We start from the raw sequence: 16,080 nt of genomic DNA, 5'->3' as shown, positions 1-16,080 counted from the left end.
TCTCCAAAGGATGTGCTTGATGGCGATGTCTGGTGCGTTCTCTACAACTCCCACAGCAGCGCTTGAGGCCATTTTCGACGTTGCGCCACTACACATATATCTTAACCAAGAAGCACTTTCTTGCTCTTACCGTTTATGGGTACTGGATCTACTGGAGAAAAATCCAGTGAATCGTAGATCTACACACACTTCGTTGTTTCCACTTTTGGTGAATTGGGAAAAAATGTCCTTGCTCCAAGTGATCTCACAATTGCTTGTCACTTTCCTTACAGAACATTTACCGTTTTGAATCATGTTACGGACAGCTTCAAATTCCAGACACTCTACTTTGTATGGGAAACTTTTCACAGAAATATTTCAATTTGTGCTGTTTAAAAGTTCACACTTTCGAGGCTTGTTCAAATAAGCTTTTTCCATAAAAACCTATGCAAACTTTTAATGTCCAACTGCCATAGACATCTCTTCAGTGGCTTGACGACTACAACTAATGGTTTGACATTTCTAAAAATTATTTCCATGAGCTGTCCGGAATTCGAATCGATGTGTCCGGAATATGAGGCAAAAGTGAGGAAGCGTCCGGAATCAGTATCATCAAAAGGCCACACATTTCGATTTATTTAAAATTATTCAAGTTGCGGAAGCGTATTCTTTACCAACCATTCGAAAGTTAAGGGTTTCAGGCGCTCGATAACGCTGAGAAATCAAACAGAATGATTTATTTTGAATGCTCTATGCTGAGTTCAGCTTTACTTATGCCTTAAGTGTCCGTAATATGAATCAAAACGGTACCACAAAATTCCCTTCACGGGAAGAGTGGACGTCTGGCTATTTGCAAAGAAGTATATCAAACAATATAGTATGCTACACTGATGGCTCCCTTCTTGAAGGTAGAGCTGGTGCAGGAGTATATTCTCGTGAGCTAAGGCTGGATCAGTTTTACTCACTTGGTAGAAACTGCACCGTTTTTCAGGCGGAAATATTTGCTCTTATGTGTGGAGTGCAATCAGCACTTCAACAGCGCGAGTTAGCAACGGAGCTACCCGGTTGGCGTTAACCAAAAATGCTGACGACCCAGCTGCAGCGAGTCGGTAACGGAGCCGCCAGAATGGGTGCAGTGGAGATTGCTGACGACGGCATCGGGGCGGATGTAACCATCGGTCATCGACGCGATCCAGCTGTTTCGATATGCGACGACGAAAAGTGCTAGTGCAGGCAAATGAAGTGTAGTTAATGGATAGATTGTAATAAACGTTTAGTTCGATTTCGGCTCTAGGGTAGTTAAGTAGCTTTTTTTAAAAAGAAACTTCCATCCGTGAAAATTTAACTGGAGGCTCCGGCGAGATCCTCCGCCAAAAAAGGCAGATGCATCTGGCGAGAAAAAGTTTAGAATGGTCATAGATTACAGGAAGTTGAATGAAAAGACAATTTCCGACCGATATCCAATGCCCTAAATTGGTTATGTAATTGATCAATTGAAAGGACAGAAATATTTTTCCACATTAGACCTTGCGTCTGGCTTTCATCAAATACGGATGAAAGCAAGCGATATTGAAAAAACGGCATTCTCTATAAATAATGGCAAGTATGAATTTACAAGAATGCCATTTGGATTAAAAAACGCGCCTGCAACTTTTCAGAGGGCGATTGATGATGTTCTTAGAGAACACATAGGAAAGATCTGCTACGTGTATATAGACGACGTGATAGTTTTCGGTAAAGACCTTGTAGAGCATTTGAAAAATTTGGACACTATCTTCAGAACACTGAACGCTGCTGGATTAAAGATCCACTTAGATAAATCAGAATTTCTTCATCAAGACGTTGAATTCTTAGGCTACATTATAAGCTCAGAAGGAATTAAACCAAATCAAAAGAAAATTGAAGCCATCAATCAGTTTCCAGAACCCAAGAATCTAAAGGAACTTCGAGGGTTTTAAGGAATGATGGGCTATTATCGAAGATTTGTCAAAGATTTTGCAAAGATTGCAAAACCCCTGACGAACCTTCTAAGGGGGGAGAGAAGCCCTGCCTCTAACAAGAGAATAAGTTTGAATGATAAAGAAAAACAATGCTTCCAGAAAATGAAAAGCTTACTTTCATCTTCCGATATACTCATATACCCAGATTTTAATAAACCTTTTATCTTGACGACCGATGCATCCGATTTCGCAATTGGTGCAGTCCTGTCTCAAGGAGAGTTGGGAAAAGATAAACCGATACACTTTGCGTCTAGAACCCTTTCAAAAACGGAAGAAGGTTGTTCAGTACCCGAAAAAGAAATGCTTGCGATTTACTGGGCACTTCAAACATTTAGAAACTATTTGTATGGAGCAAAGTTTAAAATATTAACGGATCACCAGCCTCTTACATTCGCATTGTCTCCTAAAAATACGAACGCTAAACTTAAGAGATGGAAAGCGTACCTTGAAGAGCATGATTATGAAATCATTTATAAGCCGGGGAAATCGAATGTAGTTGCTGATGCTTTAAGTAGAATTGTCTGCTCCATGACAGGAACCCAACACTCTGCAGACAACAGCGACGATTTTTATATCGAATCCACTGAAGCACCTATCAATGCCTTTAAACACCAAGTAATTTTGCAGGAAGGTCCGGACAAAGTAACAATAACCAATCCATTCTCTAGCTACACTAGAATAAACATTTCTACTCTTAATACTAATGACGACTATCTTTTGCAGGTTCTTAAAAATCATTTTGATTTATCGAAGGTTAACGGATTATTAACAACAGAACCCTTGATGGGTAAAATCCAAGAAATTTACAAAAAACATTTTGGCTCCAAGAGAATGTTAAAAATCCGCTTTTGCCAAACGATGCTTCAAGATGTACCACAAGAGGATGAACAGTGGAATATCATCCGACGAGAACATTACAGAGCTCATCGTGGAGCTGAAGAAAACAAGTTACAACTATTGAGGAGGTTTTACTTCCCAAAACTCTCTCAAAAGTTGAAAGACTTTGTGACAAATTGCCAAATTTGCCACGAAAGTAAATACAATCGAAACCCTATCAAATATCCTATCCAGGCCACTCCAATCCCAAATGCCCCTTTCAAGATTGCCCATATCGATATCCTTTTCCTTGAGAATCACCACTTCCTAACCTATATCGACAAATTTTCCAAATTTGCCCAAATTAAAAGTATTGATTCTAGAGCTGCTGTCGATATAGTTCCCGCAGTTAAAGAGATCCTTTTGAAGTACAATACACCAGAAATATTAGTAATGGACGGAGAAAAATCCTTCATGACTGGAGATTTGGTAAACTTTTACAACACCCATCATATTCAACCATATATTACCGCAACCGGACGAAGCGAGATGAATGGTGTTGTGGAGCGTTTCCACTCCACAATTCTAGAAATTTATAGAATGACAAAAGCAGAGAATCCAGGGAAACCTGTTAATGAAATGCTCCTTTTGTCATTGAATAAATACAATTCCTCAATCCATAGTACCACTAAACATACTCCTCTCGAAATTATCCTTCCGTCTCCCAGAACTCCAGAAATAATAGAAAAAGTTTTCAAGAACATTACGGAAAACCAGAAAAAGGATTTGAAATATCATAATAAATAAAAAAAACGATTGAACTGGAATGCAATCAGGAAGTGTATGAAAATGCTAGACAGAGGATGAAGCATAAACCGCGATTTAAGAAAAATAAAATCAAACGCGTTAATAACAGTACGGTTACTATGAATGATGGAAGAAAAGTTCACAAAAATGATGTCAAGGTCAGGAAAATCTAACATCTGTCTTTCTTCATTTCACTTTTCAGAGTATTTATAAGCTTAAGTATAGTAATAGGTAGTAAAATAGACGTTAACAGAATTGATCATTTGCCGATTGTTATTTTTCATTCAGGTTCAGCGAGAATTCAATTATCATCCCATTATTATATCCATCATTTCAATATTACTTCCTTAACTAATCATGTAGAAGGTCTTAGAAGTCAATTCGAACAGCTAAAATTTAATCAATTCACGAAGCTTATCCTCCAAAAGTTTGACGAGATTCATCAAACACTTAAAAATTTAGCTCCATCAAAAAGAAACAAGAGATGGGATAGTTTAGGAGCGGGATGGAAATTTATTGCCGGTAGCCCAGACGCGAACGATTTAAAAATTATAAACTCCTCAATCAACGAACTTGTTAATAATAATAATCAGCAGATCAGAATAAACAGAGCCCTAAATTTGCAAATGAAAGAATTGGTTTACAAAACAAAGGATGCAATAGACCTCTCAAATTCAAAATCATTGGAAATCTATTCGATTAATATTTTCCTTAACTTGAAGTATCTAGCAGAAAAATTAACACAAATTGTCGATAGTGCAATACTTGCCAAAATAGGAATTTTAAACGAAAAAATACTAAGTCAAGATGAAGTAGAAGTTTTGTATCAAGATTTATCTAAACAGAATATTACACTTCATAACGTCTTGGAAGCACTGAGCCTTGCAGATACAACGATCGCAACCAACACCAAGGAATTGACCCTTTTGATAAAGACACCCATCTTAGATAAAAGGATTTTCAACAAGATTCACGTCTTCCCTGTAACATCCAATCATAAACAAATTAATTTGGCGAAAAGGTATTATTTGAATCATGATACCGGTAACTACATTGTAAATTCACTGGAATCAACCATTTACAAAATTCATGAAACGGAATTCGACAACTCCAAATGCGTACCAAATCTTCTCTCTGGACAGCAAGCTAGCTGCAACTATACCATGAACCCACCTGATGAGGAAGTCATTATTATAAACGATGGAAACATTATCCTGAACACAATCCAAAACATTTCTCTTACATCAAATTGTGGAATTAGTAATCGTACTTTAACTGGAACGTTTTTGCTATCATTTCACGATTGCGAAGTAACCATCAACAATACCAGCTATTCAAACACGGTTCAGAATATGGCAGGAAGCCCAATACAGCTACCTTTAGATGGAATTTCAATACAGAAGCAGTTTACAATAGCAAACCTGAGTTTGGAACATTTGCATAACCTGCATCTGGAGATGAGAAAGGAGATGGAGTATATCCGATTGAACAACACCAGCTTCAGCATCAAGTGGCCCTCTTGGCCCGCCTTTGGGGGAATCATCTCGTTCCCCTGCATGATAATCGTAATTGCGATTCTTTTCAAAGTTTTCTCCCACAGATCAGCCACTATAAAGATACAGGCATCTAATGACATAGCTACTCAGGAATCAGTGGTGGACATTCAACCCAGGATCAAGCCTTTGAGTCTAATGGACGTGATTCGCACGGAACCTCATCTCTCAGGAAGGGACGAGTTAGCAACGGAGCTACCCGGTTGGCGTTAACCAAAAATGCTGACGACCCAGCTGCAGCGAGTCGGTAACGGAGCCGCCAGAATGGGTGCAGTGGAGATTGCTGACGACGGCATCGGGGCGGATGTAACCATCGGTCATCGACGCGATCCAGCTGTTTCGATATGCGACGACGAAAAGTGCTAGTGCAGGCAAATGAAGTGTAGTTAATGGATAGATTGTAATAAACGTTTAGTTCGATTTCGGCTCTAGGGTAGTTAAGTAGCTTTTTTTAAAAAGAAACTTCCATCCGTGAAAATTTAACTCGCGTAATGGGTAAAGTCATATACTTCTGTTCAGATAGTCAGGCTACTATAAAAGCTCTCGCTTCGGCCAACTCGAGGTCGAAGCTTGTTATCGCATGTCGAACTCAAATTGAGGAACTGAATTCAGTCAACCCTGTAAACCTTGTATGGGTACCTGGCCATTCTTCCATCGCTGGAAATGAATTGGCTGATGAGCTAGCTCGCGATGGAGCATCGCATGACTTCATTAGCCCTGAGCCGGCTATTCCAATTTCGAAGTGCTGGGTGAAGCTTCAGATAAACTCTTGGGCGGCAACTCAGCACAAGCAATATTGGAATAGTTTGGAGTCATGTCGTCAGTCAAATTGTACATTACTGAGCCATCGCCAAGGGTGGCGAAGTATTTAACAAATCTGTCAAAGCAGAATTGCAGTCTGTTGGTCAGAGCGTTGACAGGCCACTGCCGGCTCAACTATCATATGGCAAATATTCAGCGTGCTGAATCATTTGTGTGTGATAGTTGTTACTCCGATTATGGAACTTCGTATCACCTGATATGAAACTGACCAGTTTTTGCGCAAATGCGATTCCAATTACTTGGTAAACACTTATTAAGTGAAACTGAATTCAGAAGCCTGAATCTTCAGGACATTCTGTTATTCTTAAGCCGCTGTGGTAATGAGCTATAGGCTCTCTTTACGCTCATGCGTTTTGCAGTGCCCTTTTTAGGGCGCTGTTCGAACCCATTGTGGTATGGAGCTACATGCTCTTATTTCGCTTATGCGATCTTCCCTCTTCAAGGGACCCCACTCCTATTTCCTCCCATCTTTCCCTTCCCTTCCCTCTCCCATCGGGTAGATGATGAAATAGGCTCAAATATGGCGATGGCACAAATCTTCCAACTGGTGGGGAACGTGCCTTTGTAGTTGGCCTTCAGATACCTGATAATATCTTTCAAAAGTTCATCCAGGAATATTTGCAGAGATTACTTATGGTATTCTTTCAGAAATTCTTCCAGAGATTCCTCCACAAATATCTCAATGGATTCCTCCAAAAATGTTTCCAGGTAATACTCCAGGACATAGGAATCCCTTAATCAGCCTGTTGAAAAATATGTGAATAAGATGAGTTAAATTAGTTGCTGGAAAAAACTCTGGAATACACCAGAATTCCTTCAGAGATTGGTATATCAATTTCTTCAAAGATGCATTCAGAAATTCCCCTAGAAATTTTCTCAGGGCTTCCTCATATGACTCCTCCTTAAATTCCACCATGTATTGCTTCAGATATTCCAAAAGTAATTTCTTCAGTGATTTTTTCTTATACTTTTTCTACAGAGTCCTCCAGGGATTTATCCAAAAACTTCCCAATGGATTTATTCAGGGATGAATCACACTGCTTCCTTCAAGAATTACACCAAAAATTCCTCCAGTGATTTATTTAAGAATTCCTCCAGTGAAACTTAAAAATTGTTCCAGGAATTTTTCCAGAAATGTTCCAAAAAATCCTTCGAGGGGATCAATCTGAAGACATTCAGACAAATGCTAGGTTCAAGATTTTTTTCCAGAATGTTTTGGAAGACCATAAAGAGGATTCTTTGAATTCCCCGTAAAAATCTTAACGGAATTTTCTAAGGAATTCTCAGGGGAACTCCTGAAGGAATTTCTTTTTTGATTCCCACGAGGAACTCCTCGTAGAGTCACTGAAGGATATACTGGTGGATTCCCAAATTTGTTGTGAAATCCTTATAAGAATTTTTTGGTAAAATTGCTGGAGGAATTATGAAAACCCCCAAGAATCCCTGGAGATATTCCCCGAGAAATTCCGGAAGAAATCTCTTCAGTAATTCCGGTGATAAAATCATTATAAGATATTTCTGGTAAAATCCCAGGAGTATTTCCTGATAAACCTTGAAGATCCTTGAAGATATTAATTCCTTGAAGAATATCGGGAGGCATCCCATGGAATTCCTGAAATAAACTTCTTTATGGAATTCCTGAGGTAGAATTCCTGATACAATCCCTGTCAGAACTTCGGATCGAATCCCAGAAAGTGTTCATGATGGAGTCCCCGGAGGATTTTATAATGAAATCTTAGAAGTTTTTCACAAGGAATCCATGGAAGAACTACTGATGGAATCCCTGCCGAAACTCCTAATGAAATCTATTGAAAAACTCATGATGAAATCCCTAGAGAAACTTCTTATGGAATCCTTGAAAGAACTTCTGATGTAATCCCTGGTGGAATTTCTGATGGAATCCTTGGAGGAATTCCTGATGAAATCCTAGAAAAATTCCTTATTATAAGCTTAGAAGAAATCATGAAAGAAATTCTCGAGAAACTCCTGATATAATCTCTGGAGGAACTCCTGATGGAATCTCGGAAGCAACTTTTGACGGGATCCTTATAGGAACTCCTGATGAATTTCCTGGCGGAACTTCTTAAAAAATCCTGATGGGGTTCCTTGAGGAATCCCTGATACAATCTCTAGAGAAATTCCAAGTGAATCTTCGAAGGAACTTCTGATGGAATCCCTAGAGAAACTTATGAAAGAACCCCTGTAGGGATACCAGGTGGAAGCCCTGAAGGAACTCCTGATGGAATTCCTACATACACGTTTGATAGATTCCCTGGACGAAGTCTAGGTAGAATATCTGAAGAAACTTCAAATGAAATCCTTGAAGGAACTCCTGATGAAATCCCCAAAAGAACTCCTGATGTATTCCCCAGAATAACTCATGTAATCCCTAGAAGAACTTGTGATGTAATCTCTGGAGGAGTTCTAGGTGGAATCTCTGAAGAAACTTCTGATGTAATATCTAGAGGAACTCCTGAAGGAATACCTATAGAAATCCCTGATGAAATTTGGATTAGATTCCTGATGAGACTTCTGTTAGAATTCCTAGAGGAACTACTTATGATCTCACTAGAAGAAATCCTGATGGAATTTTTCGGGGAAGTCCTGATCTTTGAAAGAACGGATAGAATCTTTGGAAGAATTCCAGGTGGAACTATTGATGGAATCCCTGGAGGAACTCCTGATGAAATATCCAGAAGAGCTCTGAAGCTTCAAAGATACTCTTGATAGAATCCCAATAGGAACTGCTGATGGAAGCCTTGGAGGAATTACTAAAAATATTCTTGAAGGAACTCCTAATGAAATCATTGGAGGAACTTCTGACGAATTCCCTAGAAGAGTTCCAGTTGAAATACCTGAAGGAATCGCTGATGGAATACCTAAAGGAACTCCTGATGGAATCCCTAGAAGAACATCTGATGAAATCCCCAGAAGAACTCATGATGGAATCCCTAGAGAAACTACCGATGGAATCCTTAGAGAAACTTCCGATGCAATCCCTAGAGAAACTCCTAATGGAAGTACTGATGTAATCCCCCGTGCAACTCATGATTGAATCGTTAGAAGTACTTATATTGGAATTCCTGGAGGAAATTTTGATAGAGTTCATGGTAGAATCTCTGATGGAATCCCTGGTGTAATCCTTACAATAACTTCTGATGGAATCCCTGGAAAGACTTTAAAAGGAATCCCGTTACCTGGATGACTTCCTGGTGAAATTCCTGATGGATTCTATGTAGGAATTCCTGGTACAATCCTTGGAGGATTCCGTATTGAGTGGAATTCAATCACCAGTTGAACTGCTAGTGTATTTTCTAAAGAAATAAGTTAAAGATTCTGGCAAAACGCCAGTGGAATATATGTTCGACGCTGTGTAAATTTACGCATTTTGACTTGCCACCCATCTGCATCGGCAGTTCATGGGACGTCGAAGCATCAATTTGACACGGCCAAACAAAGCACCAACATGTCTTACTCGAGACGTGCCTTTTCAATTTAGCTGATGTCAGCAGGACAATGGTCTCTTGGCTTCACAAATAACTAAGAATATAACCACTTGTAATAGGTCCAATATAAAATTCAAGCTTTTTGAGAACCCTTAAAGCCTAGATTACACTACACGTGAAATGCACGAACATTTGTATCAGATGCGCGATCATTCAACAGTTGCAAGGTTTTGAAAACCCGCATTTTCCTCGGACACTCACCTTGTTTTAAGCGTATTGATCGATGGGCCACGGTGAGGCGGGACGGCCGGTGGTTGCTCGTCCCGGAAGTGACCTTCGTGTTTGGTACTGTTGGACCGATTGCGTGAGCTGATGCGTATGCCGTGCAGCTGGTGGACAACTTCAGGTTCCTCGGTAGGCGAGGGAGGCAGCGGAGGAAATTCGTCACTGTCCTAAAATGTGAAACCAAAGGGCAGAGTTAGTCTGCGTTAGCTGCGAAGAAAAAAAAAGTTGGATGCTTACCGGTTCAGGACTAGATGACGGCGGTGACGGTGGCAAAGGCCCCAATCCAGCTTGCGATAAAAGCATTTCTTTGGCACTTTCTGATTTATGAACACCTAGACGAAAACCTAATGGACGTCTCGCGGGAGGTATGTCTGAGAAAGAGAAGATTGAGTTTGAAACCAATGCAACGTTTCAGGCGATTTGGAGAGAATTCGATACCAACCGGCTACTCTAGCAACAGATATATCACCACGTAATAAAGCACTAATATTATCCTCTATTTTGCGTAGCGGGGCACCCCGCTGAGTGTCACTGTCCACTTCCTCGTCCTCTTCGATCGGAGGTGCGAGTTCACGGCGCGGCGTGGAAAGGCCTTCGGCTGGAAAAAGTAGAAATAAGCTTAATTAGTATTTGTGTTGTAAAGCATGTGTTGTTTATTAATGTTATAGTGTGATATTGTGCATGAACCACGTGATCCTTCAATGAGGATCTATAAAAAAAGTATAATATATCATCAATAATATAATATAATAATAATAATATATTATCAATTTCTTCGACTGATGTACGTCTCTTATTCTTCTTCGCAGCTTACTCCTTTAGCTACAGGTCCCCCCCGTTCATGCGATTACCGCTCAACTGTAAACTTTGTTCAATGTAGTTTCGTTCATTGCGTAGGTACCAACCAATAAATTAATTCAAATTGGAAGGAACCAGGATCAGGAAAAATGCATATATCCATAGGGATGGATTAGCTGTCAGAGAAGATATACCGCATAAGGTAGTTGAACTGGATAACTGGAGGCGTATTGGCTGGAGCATTGAGAAGGCGGACTGGAACGGGTTCTGTAAAGATATCTGCTGCCAACTCCCTGACGGTCACAAGGTGCTTACCCCCACCGAATAGTGTGCATTCTTTGGTGGAGTACCGATGTCTACAATGCAATCAAAAGCCGAGAGCGCTACGTAGACTGACTCTGGATAATCCCTCGAGAAATAGTAAGCTGAAAGGGTTTCACTGTGCATATGCTAAATCCAGAAAGTTGATCAAAGATGCCAAAAATGCCAAACATGGGCCAAATTTACGTCAGATTTATTGGAATTCACTAGCTTTAGCGAGCTTTGGAGGAAGGTGAAAGCCGTCAGTGACAATAAAAGGCATGTACAGAAAGTGATCAGGGAAGAGGGAAGCTTCACTAACGATGCGGGTGAGGTTACTGAGGCCTTTGCTCATTAATTCGCCAATGTGTCGGCGAACAGCAATTTCGGTGATACCTTCTTGCGGGCCAAATCGATACCCGAAGCGTAGTTTAGCACTCTGACAAAAGTCGCTATAGTTTTTTGAATCCTTCCTTAGCCGAGTGGTTAGAGTCCGTGGCTACAAAGCAAAGCCATGCTGGAGGTGTCTGGGTTCAATTCCCGGTCTTTCGTTGATGATCCTCACTTCCCTGGGCATAGAGTACAATCGTACCTGCCACACGATATACGAATGGACGAGGAGACACGGCCTGGACGATGAGGCAGAACCTCAACGAGAGGGTAGAGCCTAGATGGGAGGTGGAGTCTGGACGAAAGGTGGCTTGGTGGCTAAGATGCTGAGCACGAGGCTGAAGGTGCGGATGCTAGCTGATCGGAGAGGACGAGCTTGGAAGTGCTGGAGGAACTCGATAGCAAGGAGGAGTTTGGACGACGGCGCGATTGACCACAAGAAGGATGGTGCAGCCCACCACAAGTAGCTCGAGGCTAGGAGTAGTTCGGCAGCTAGGAGGAGCTCGGTGTCAGGAGCTCAGAGGAAAGAAGGAGCTCGGTGATGATGCTGATGTGCGGTTTGGTGGTTGTGTGATGAGGAGGAGTGTTTGAGAGCAGGTACATCACACACCCTGCAGTGGAGATGTCTATGTGTAACGCTTAAAGAGTAAGATTGTAAACATATTGATACCTAGACATGGGATAAAAGAGAGGTGGTTGTTTTCTGTAGTTTTAGTTTCAACAAAGTTAAGGATCTTATCATTTAACAACAAGAGCCACAACGCAGCTGGGAAGGATGATATTGGGGCGGAACTTATTAAAACGGGCCTGTACAGAACAGCTACTGGAGGAGTGTAACTTGAAAGCAATAAACCCAATATACGAAAATAGTGACAAGTTTAAATGTGAGAACTATCGAGCGGTCACTATTTTTCACAAAAAAAGCTTTCCCAGATCATAGACGGCATTGTTGCTAGCAAGCAGATTTGTGGGATCGACAACAGACCCATTCTTTATGTTACGGCAGATCCTCCAAAAGTATCACGAATATCATGTTTCTACGCATCAAGGAAGCAAGCAGCTGCCGTTATACGCATAATTGTCCATTGTTCCAAAATATGCAATAAAGAAAAACGCGTTTAAAGATTTTAACACATTTAGGCCTCGTATTGACCAGGAGTGTGGTAAATTAAATTAAAATCTTCACAATAGTCCACTTCATCTGGGGAACAGGGTGTCCAAAACAACCTGGCATGTTATTAAGTCATCCAGGAACCTTTGAATTACCCTTCTTTAGCCTTGATTTGTGAATTTATGAAGTTTGATGTTCGAGCTAGGTTTCAGAACCGACACATTGCTCCCAGGAAACCGGGAATCCAGAACAATCCGACATGTGGTCAAGTCATTCAAATACATTTGAACCACCTTGACCTTTTGATTTGCAAATTCATGAAAATTAATATGTCGCAAGCCAGGTCTCAGATTCGCCAATATAATGGCCACAACCACCAGTGAACCGGTATTCGGACCAATCCCGCATATGGTCAAGTCATCCAATAACGAACGAACTATTTTTATTTGGATTTGGTTTGCTAAATCATGCTGTTGATTTGTCGCAAGCCATGGACTCGAAATTAAAATGGTTACTGATTCTTCAAGTGCGATTATTTCAGTACTCCTCGTGATGAATCCACGGTGAATTTCTAATCGATGAATTTCTAATCGATGACGGCGGTTTGAAAAAATTGAAATTGTGATTTACACATAAAAGAGGTTGTGTTCCACATGGGATGTAAAGCTAAGGTTAGAAGATGTTCAAAACGATTTTCCCAAACACCAGCTCATTGAAAACTGACAACTGAATATTCTGTTCAAGATTAGCGAATTGTATAGTGTGACAGTTATGCGTAGAAATACACTGCTGTGAATCGCAAGTCAGTCCAATCTGCATTTTCATCAAAATTGAGTTGAGTTCAGTTTTCAACATCTCTTCCAATGCTCTTTCAGCTGCACTAATGAAATAATATGATTTGTTCGGAAAAAATAAGAAAAAACAGCAAGTCAAATTGACCCATAATGAAAAGTAACCACATATCAGTCTCACTACATACTTTCGTACCGTGAAACACAAAAATGTAGCTTGTTTTGATCATCTTTATACTTTTCTCGGAAAGATATAGTAGTGCAAAGCAAGTTGTGAAAGTTTCATTAAGATTGGAACATGTTACAATTCTTTGGATTTTTTTGAATTTTCATATGGAAAACGAGTTTGAAAACTTCACAGTCCATTTTCTCAATGCCTACTTTTTACAGATGGAACTGACTTGCGATTCACGACAGTACAGTAGTGGGACAGTTATGCGTGGAAATTCAACAATGGGACAAATTGACTTGGCTTGTTTTTCATTGAGTTTTCGAACATAGTTAGTTTTTGGTAAGTGTTTTCTAAAACTATACGTAAAAATAAACTGTTTGATGACAAAAAGTCAAAATGCACAAAAAGTAACATGGGACAATTATGCGTATAACGGCAGAGCAGCCAATGACCGATTTTGTTGGCGTAACATTGTGGCGCAAGTCAATTCTTGACGGACGTAGCGCCATCAAAAGTAAAGTAAAGTAATATGGATCAATGCAAGTTATCTAGCGACCGTGAAACTACACAAGGTTTTGCTGGAACATCAAAGCAAGTTTGTCGTTGCTAAAGGCAAAGAACGGGCTCAAGCAGGCCATCCTAGTGTAGATTAAGAGGAAAATAACCATCATCGTTTTACGAATTTTCAAAACCAATTTATTTGCTCAAAATTCAACCAATGCTTGAGAAAATCTATCCCTGCATTGTACTTGCTATCTGTAATGCGATGATAGATTTTCATGCGGATTGTTTTAAATTTGAACGAAAAAACTGGTTTTCAATTTTTGATGATTGCAGATGATTGAATGATGGATTCTTGAGCCTTAATCAGCTAGAGAAGGTGCTGAAAGAATTTATTCTGAAGCAGTCAAAATGATCCAAGTGACCCATGACAAAAAGTGTGCTATCCACAGAGCTATAAGGGGCGGTCCATTAATTACGTAAGACAATTTTCGAGATTATTCATCCCCCCTCCCCCCATGATAAGATTTTTTGTATGAAAATCCATAATAAATTGCAAGGCGCGTAAGAAATCTCAAACCCCCCCTCCCCCCATAACCCCTTACGTAATTAATGGACAGCCCCTAACCACGTGATTAATGTGGATTCGTATTCAGGTTGCATTTTGCGGTATTGGGTCCTCTCCTTGGCATAATTGGGGATTCGCTTGTCTAGCAAATAGAGTGGTGAGTTCGAATCCCATCGAAATCACTTAGATTAGTTTATTTTAATGTTTCAATTCTAGTCTTGAATCAAGTTGAATCAACCTACTAACTATAAGCTTCTGATTTAAATTGTTGATATAACATGATGCTAATTTAAAATCCCATCTACCGGATGGTTCATATTCTTTACCTACATTACTACTGCCATCAAAACCGGAGCTGTGAAAAACTCGAAGAAATTGCTATTCCAAGGTCTTTGAAATGAAAGGACAGCTCCAGGGAAATAAAGCCACAACCGTTATGATGCTGAATAATTTATTGGGGTGGAAGATCCACGTTGCGGTTTCCAAGCGCAAATAAGCAGATACTTTTTCTCTCAATGGTTTGAGGCGTGAGAAAGACAAAAAAAAGCGTATTCGGGTGACAAGAAGAGGCACTGTGCTTACCTGTTGCCTGGCCGGGGTGTTGAGGTGGTGTGACAGCCGGTAGCGCGGAAACCCGTATTAGCGAACTGTCGTTATCGGGGACAACGGGCACAACGGTGGCCGTGCCATTTCCGGTGGCGCCTCCGCGTGTCATGCTATTGTTGTTGGCACTTTCCAGCGCCTGCAGGGCATCGAAGGTCGAGCTGTACGTTTTGAACTCGGTGTAGCGCGAGGAAACTATCGGCTGTTGGGCGCCATTTCCGATCAGGACGGGACCAGCGGAGTTTCCAAGAACGGTAATGCTGTTATTGTTGTTAACACAGGCCGTGCTGAGATTATTGTTGCTGTTGGATTTCGATTTGCTCAGGCTATTATTGTTATTATTGTTGCTGCCGTTGTGGAATTGTGAGGATTGTTGCTGCTGCTGGAGGTGCGCCGGGAAGCTTCCGGTTGGGGTTGTGATTTTCTTTACGTTTGTCGAAAGCTCTGAGGTAGGTGAACTTAAATCTAATGATAGTCGTGACCTGGAAGCAAAATTGAGACAACAAACGGAAAGGAGATAAGTGCGGGTTATTATTGGGTGGAGGTGTGTGTCTATCGATGGCACAGAAAGGATTGAGGATGTGCCATTTAATGCTGTATTTTCATTGTTCTGAGATACATTGGAATGTCGCTGAAGTATCGATGAAATAATATTATGTTACAGATACGTGGAGGATATACAAATGCATAATAATATCAGAAATCGAGAGAATAGAGAAACATTTTCTTCTTTCTGGGAAACTGCTACTATTCGGCAACAGTAGTCGTTTTACAGTGTAACATATGTGTTACTAGGAAAAGTTGTAGATGAGTGATTCTCACTGAAACCGGGGCGCCATCGGAACATATCGTTTGAGTTCATTTGTTTTGCCGCAGTTCGTTTTGGATAACTTAAATTAGTGACCTCTCATGAGCCTGCATGCTAAACAGTTTGAGAAAAATCAGTTTTTTTGCTAATTCTTAGGTAATTCTCAATTGTAATTTTTAAGTCAAAAAACCATTGCATGGAACCTAATGAAGATGAATTCCTATTCGATTGTTTATGTAAGGGCGTTTATAGGTGTCATAAAGATGCTTTGAGGTATATTAGTTTTTACATAAATGCATGGGAAAAAATTTAGACGCATAGTAGGTCAAA

General features: G+C 40.3%; 1 protein-coding gene across 5 annotated transcripts in view; it reads right to left on the bottom strand.

The window, feature by feature from the left end:
• Positions 1–16,080, bottom strand: part of LOC5577722 (rho GTPase-activating protein gacF) — a 410,293-nt gene that overhangs the window by 80,024 nt on the left and 314,189 nt on the right. For all 5 annotated transcript variants that reach the window (XR_002500441.1, XM_021844557.1, XM_021844559.1 and 2 more), the window contains 4 exons: positions 14,922–15,424; positions 10,151–10,306; positions 9,946–10,079; positions 9,685–9,875 (listed from right to left, as the gene is read on the bottom strand). Coding sequence is in view for 4 of the 5 variants with exons in the window: in XM_021844557.1 (XP_021700249.1) it covers positions 9,685–9,875; positions 9,946–10,079; positions 10,151–10,306; positions 14,922–15,424 (984 nt within the window). In the remaining variant the exon portion in view is untranslated. The remainder of the gene's footprint in view (positions 1–9,684; positions 9,876–9,945; positions 10,080–10,150; positions 10,307–14,921; positions 15,425–16,080) is intronic.

This window comes from Aedes aegypti, chromosome 2 (assembly GCF_002204515.2).
Source record: "Aedes aegypti strain LVP_AGWG chromosome 2, AaegL5.0 Primary Assembly, whole genome shotgun sequence".
NCBI lineage: Eukaryota > Metazoa > Arthropoda > Insecta > Diptera > Culicidae > Aedes > Aedes aegypti.
The sequence above is the reverse complement of the archived record's forward strand: the minus strand, read 5'-3'. Positions and strand labels throughout refer to the sequence as shown.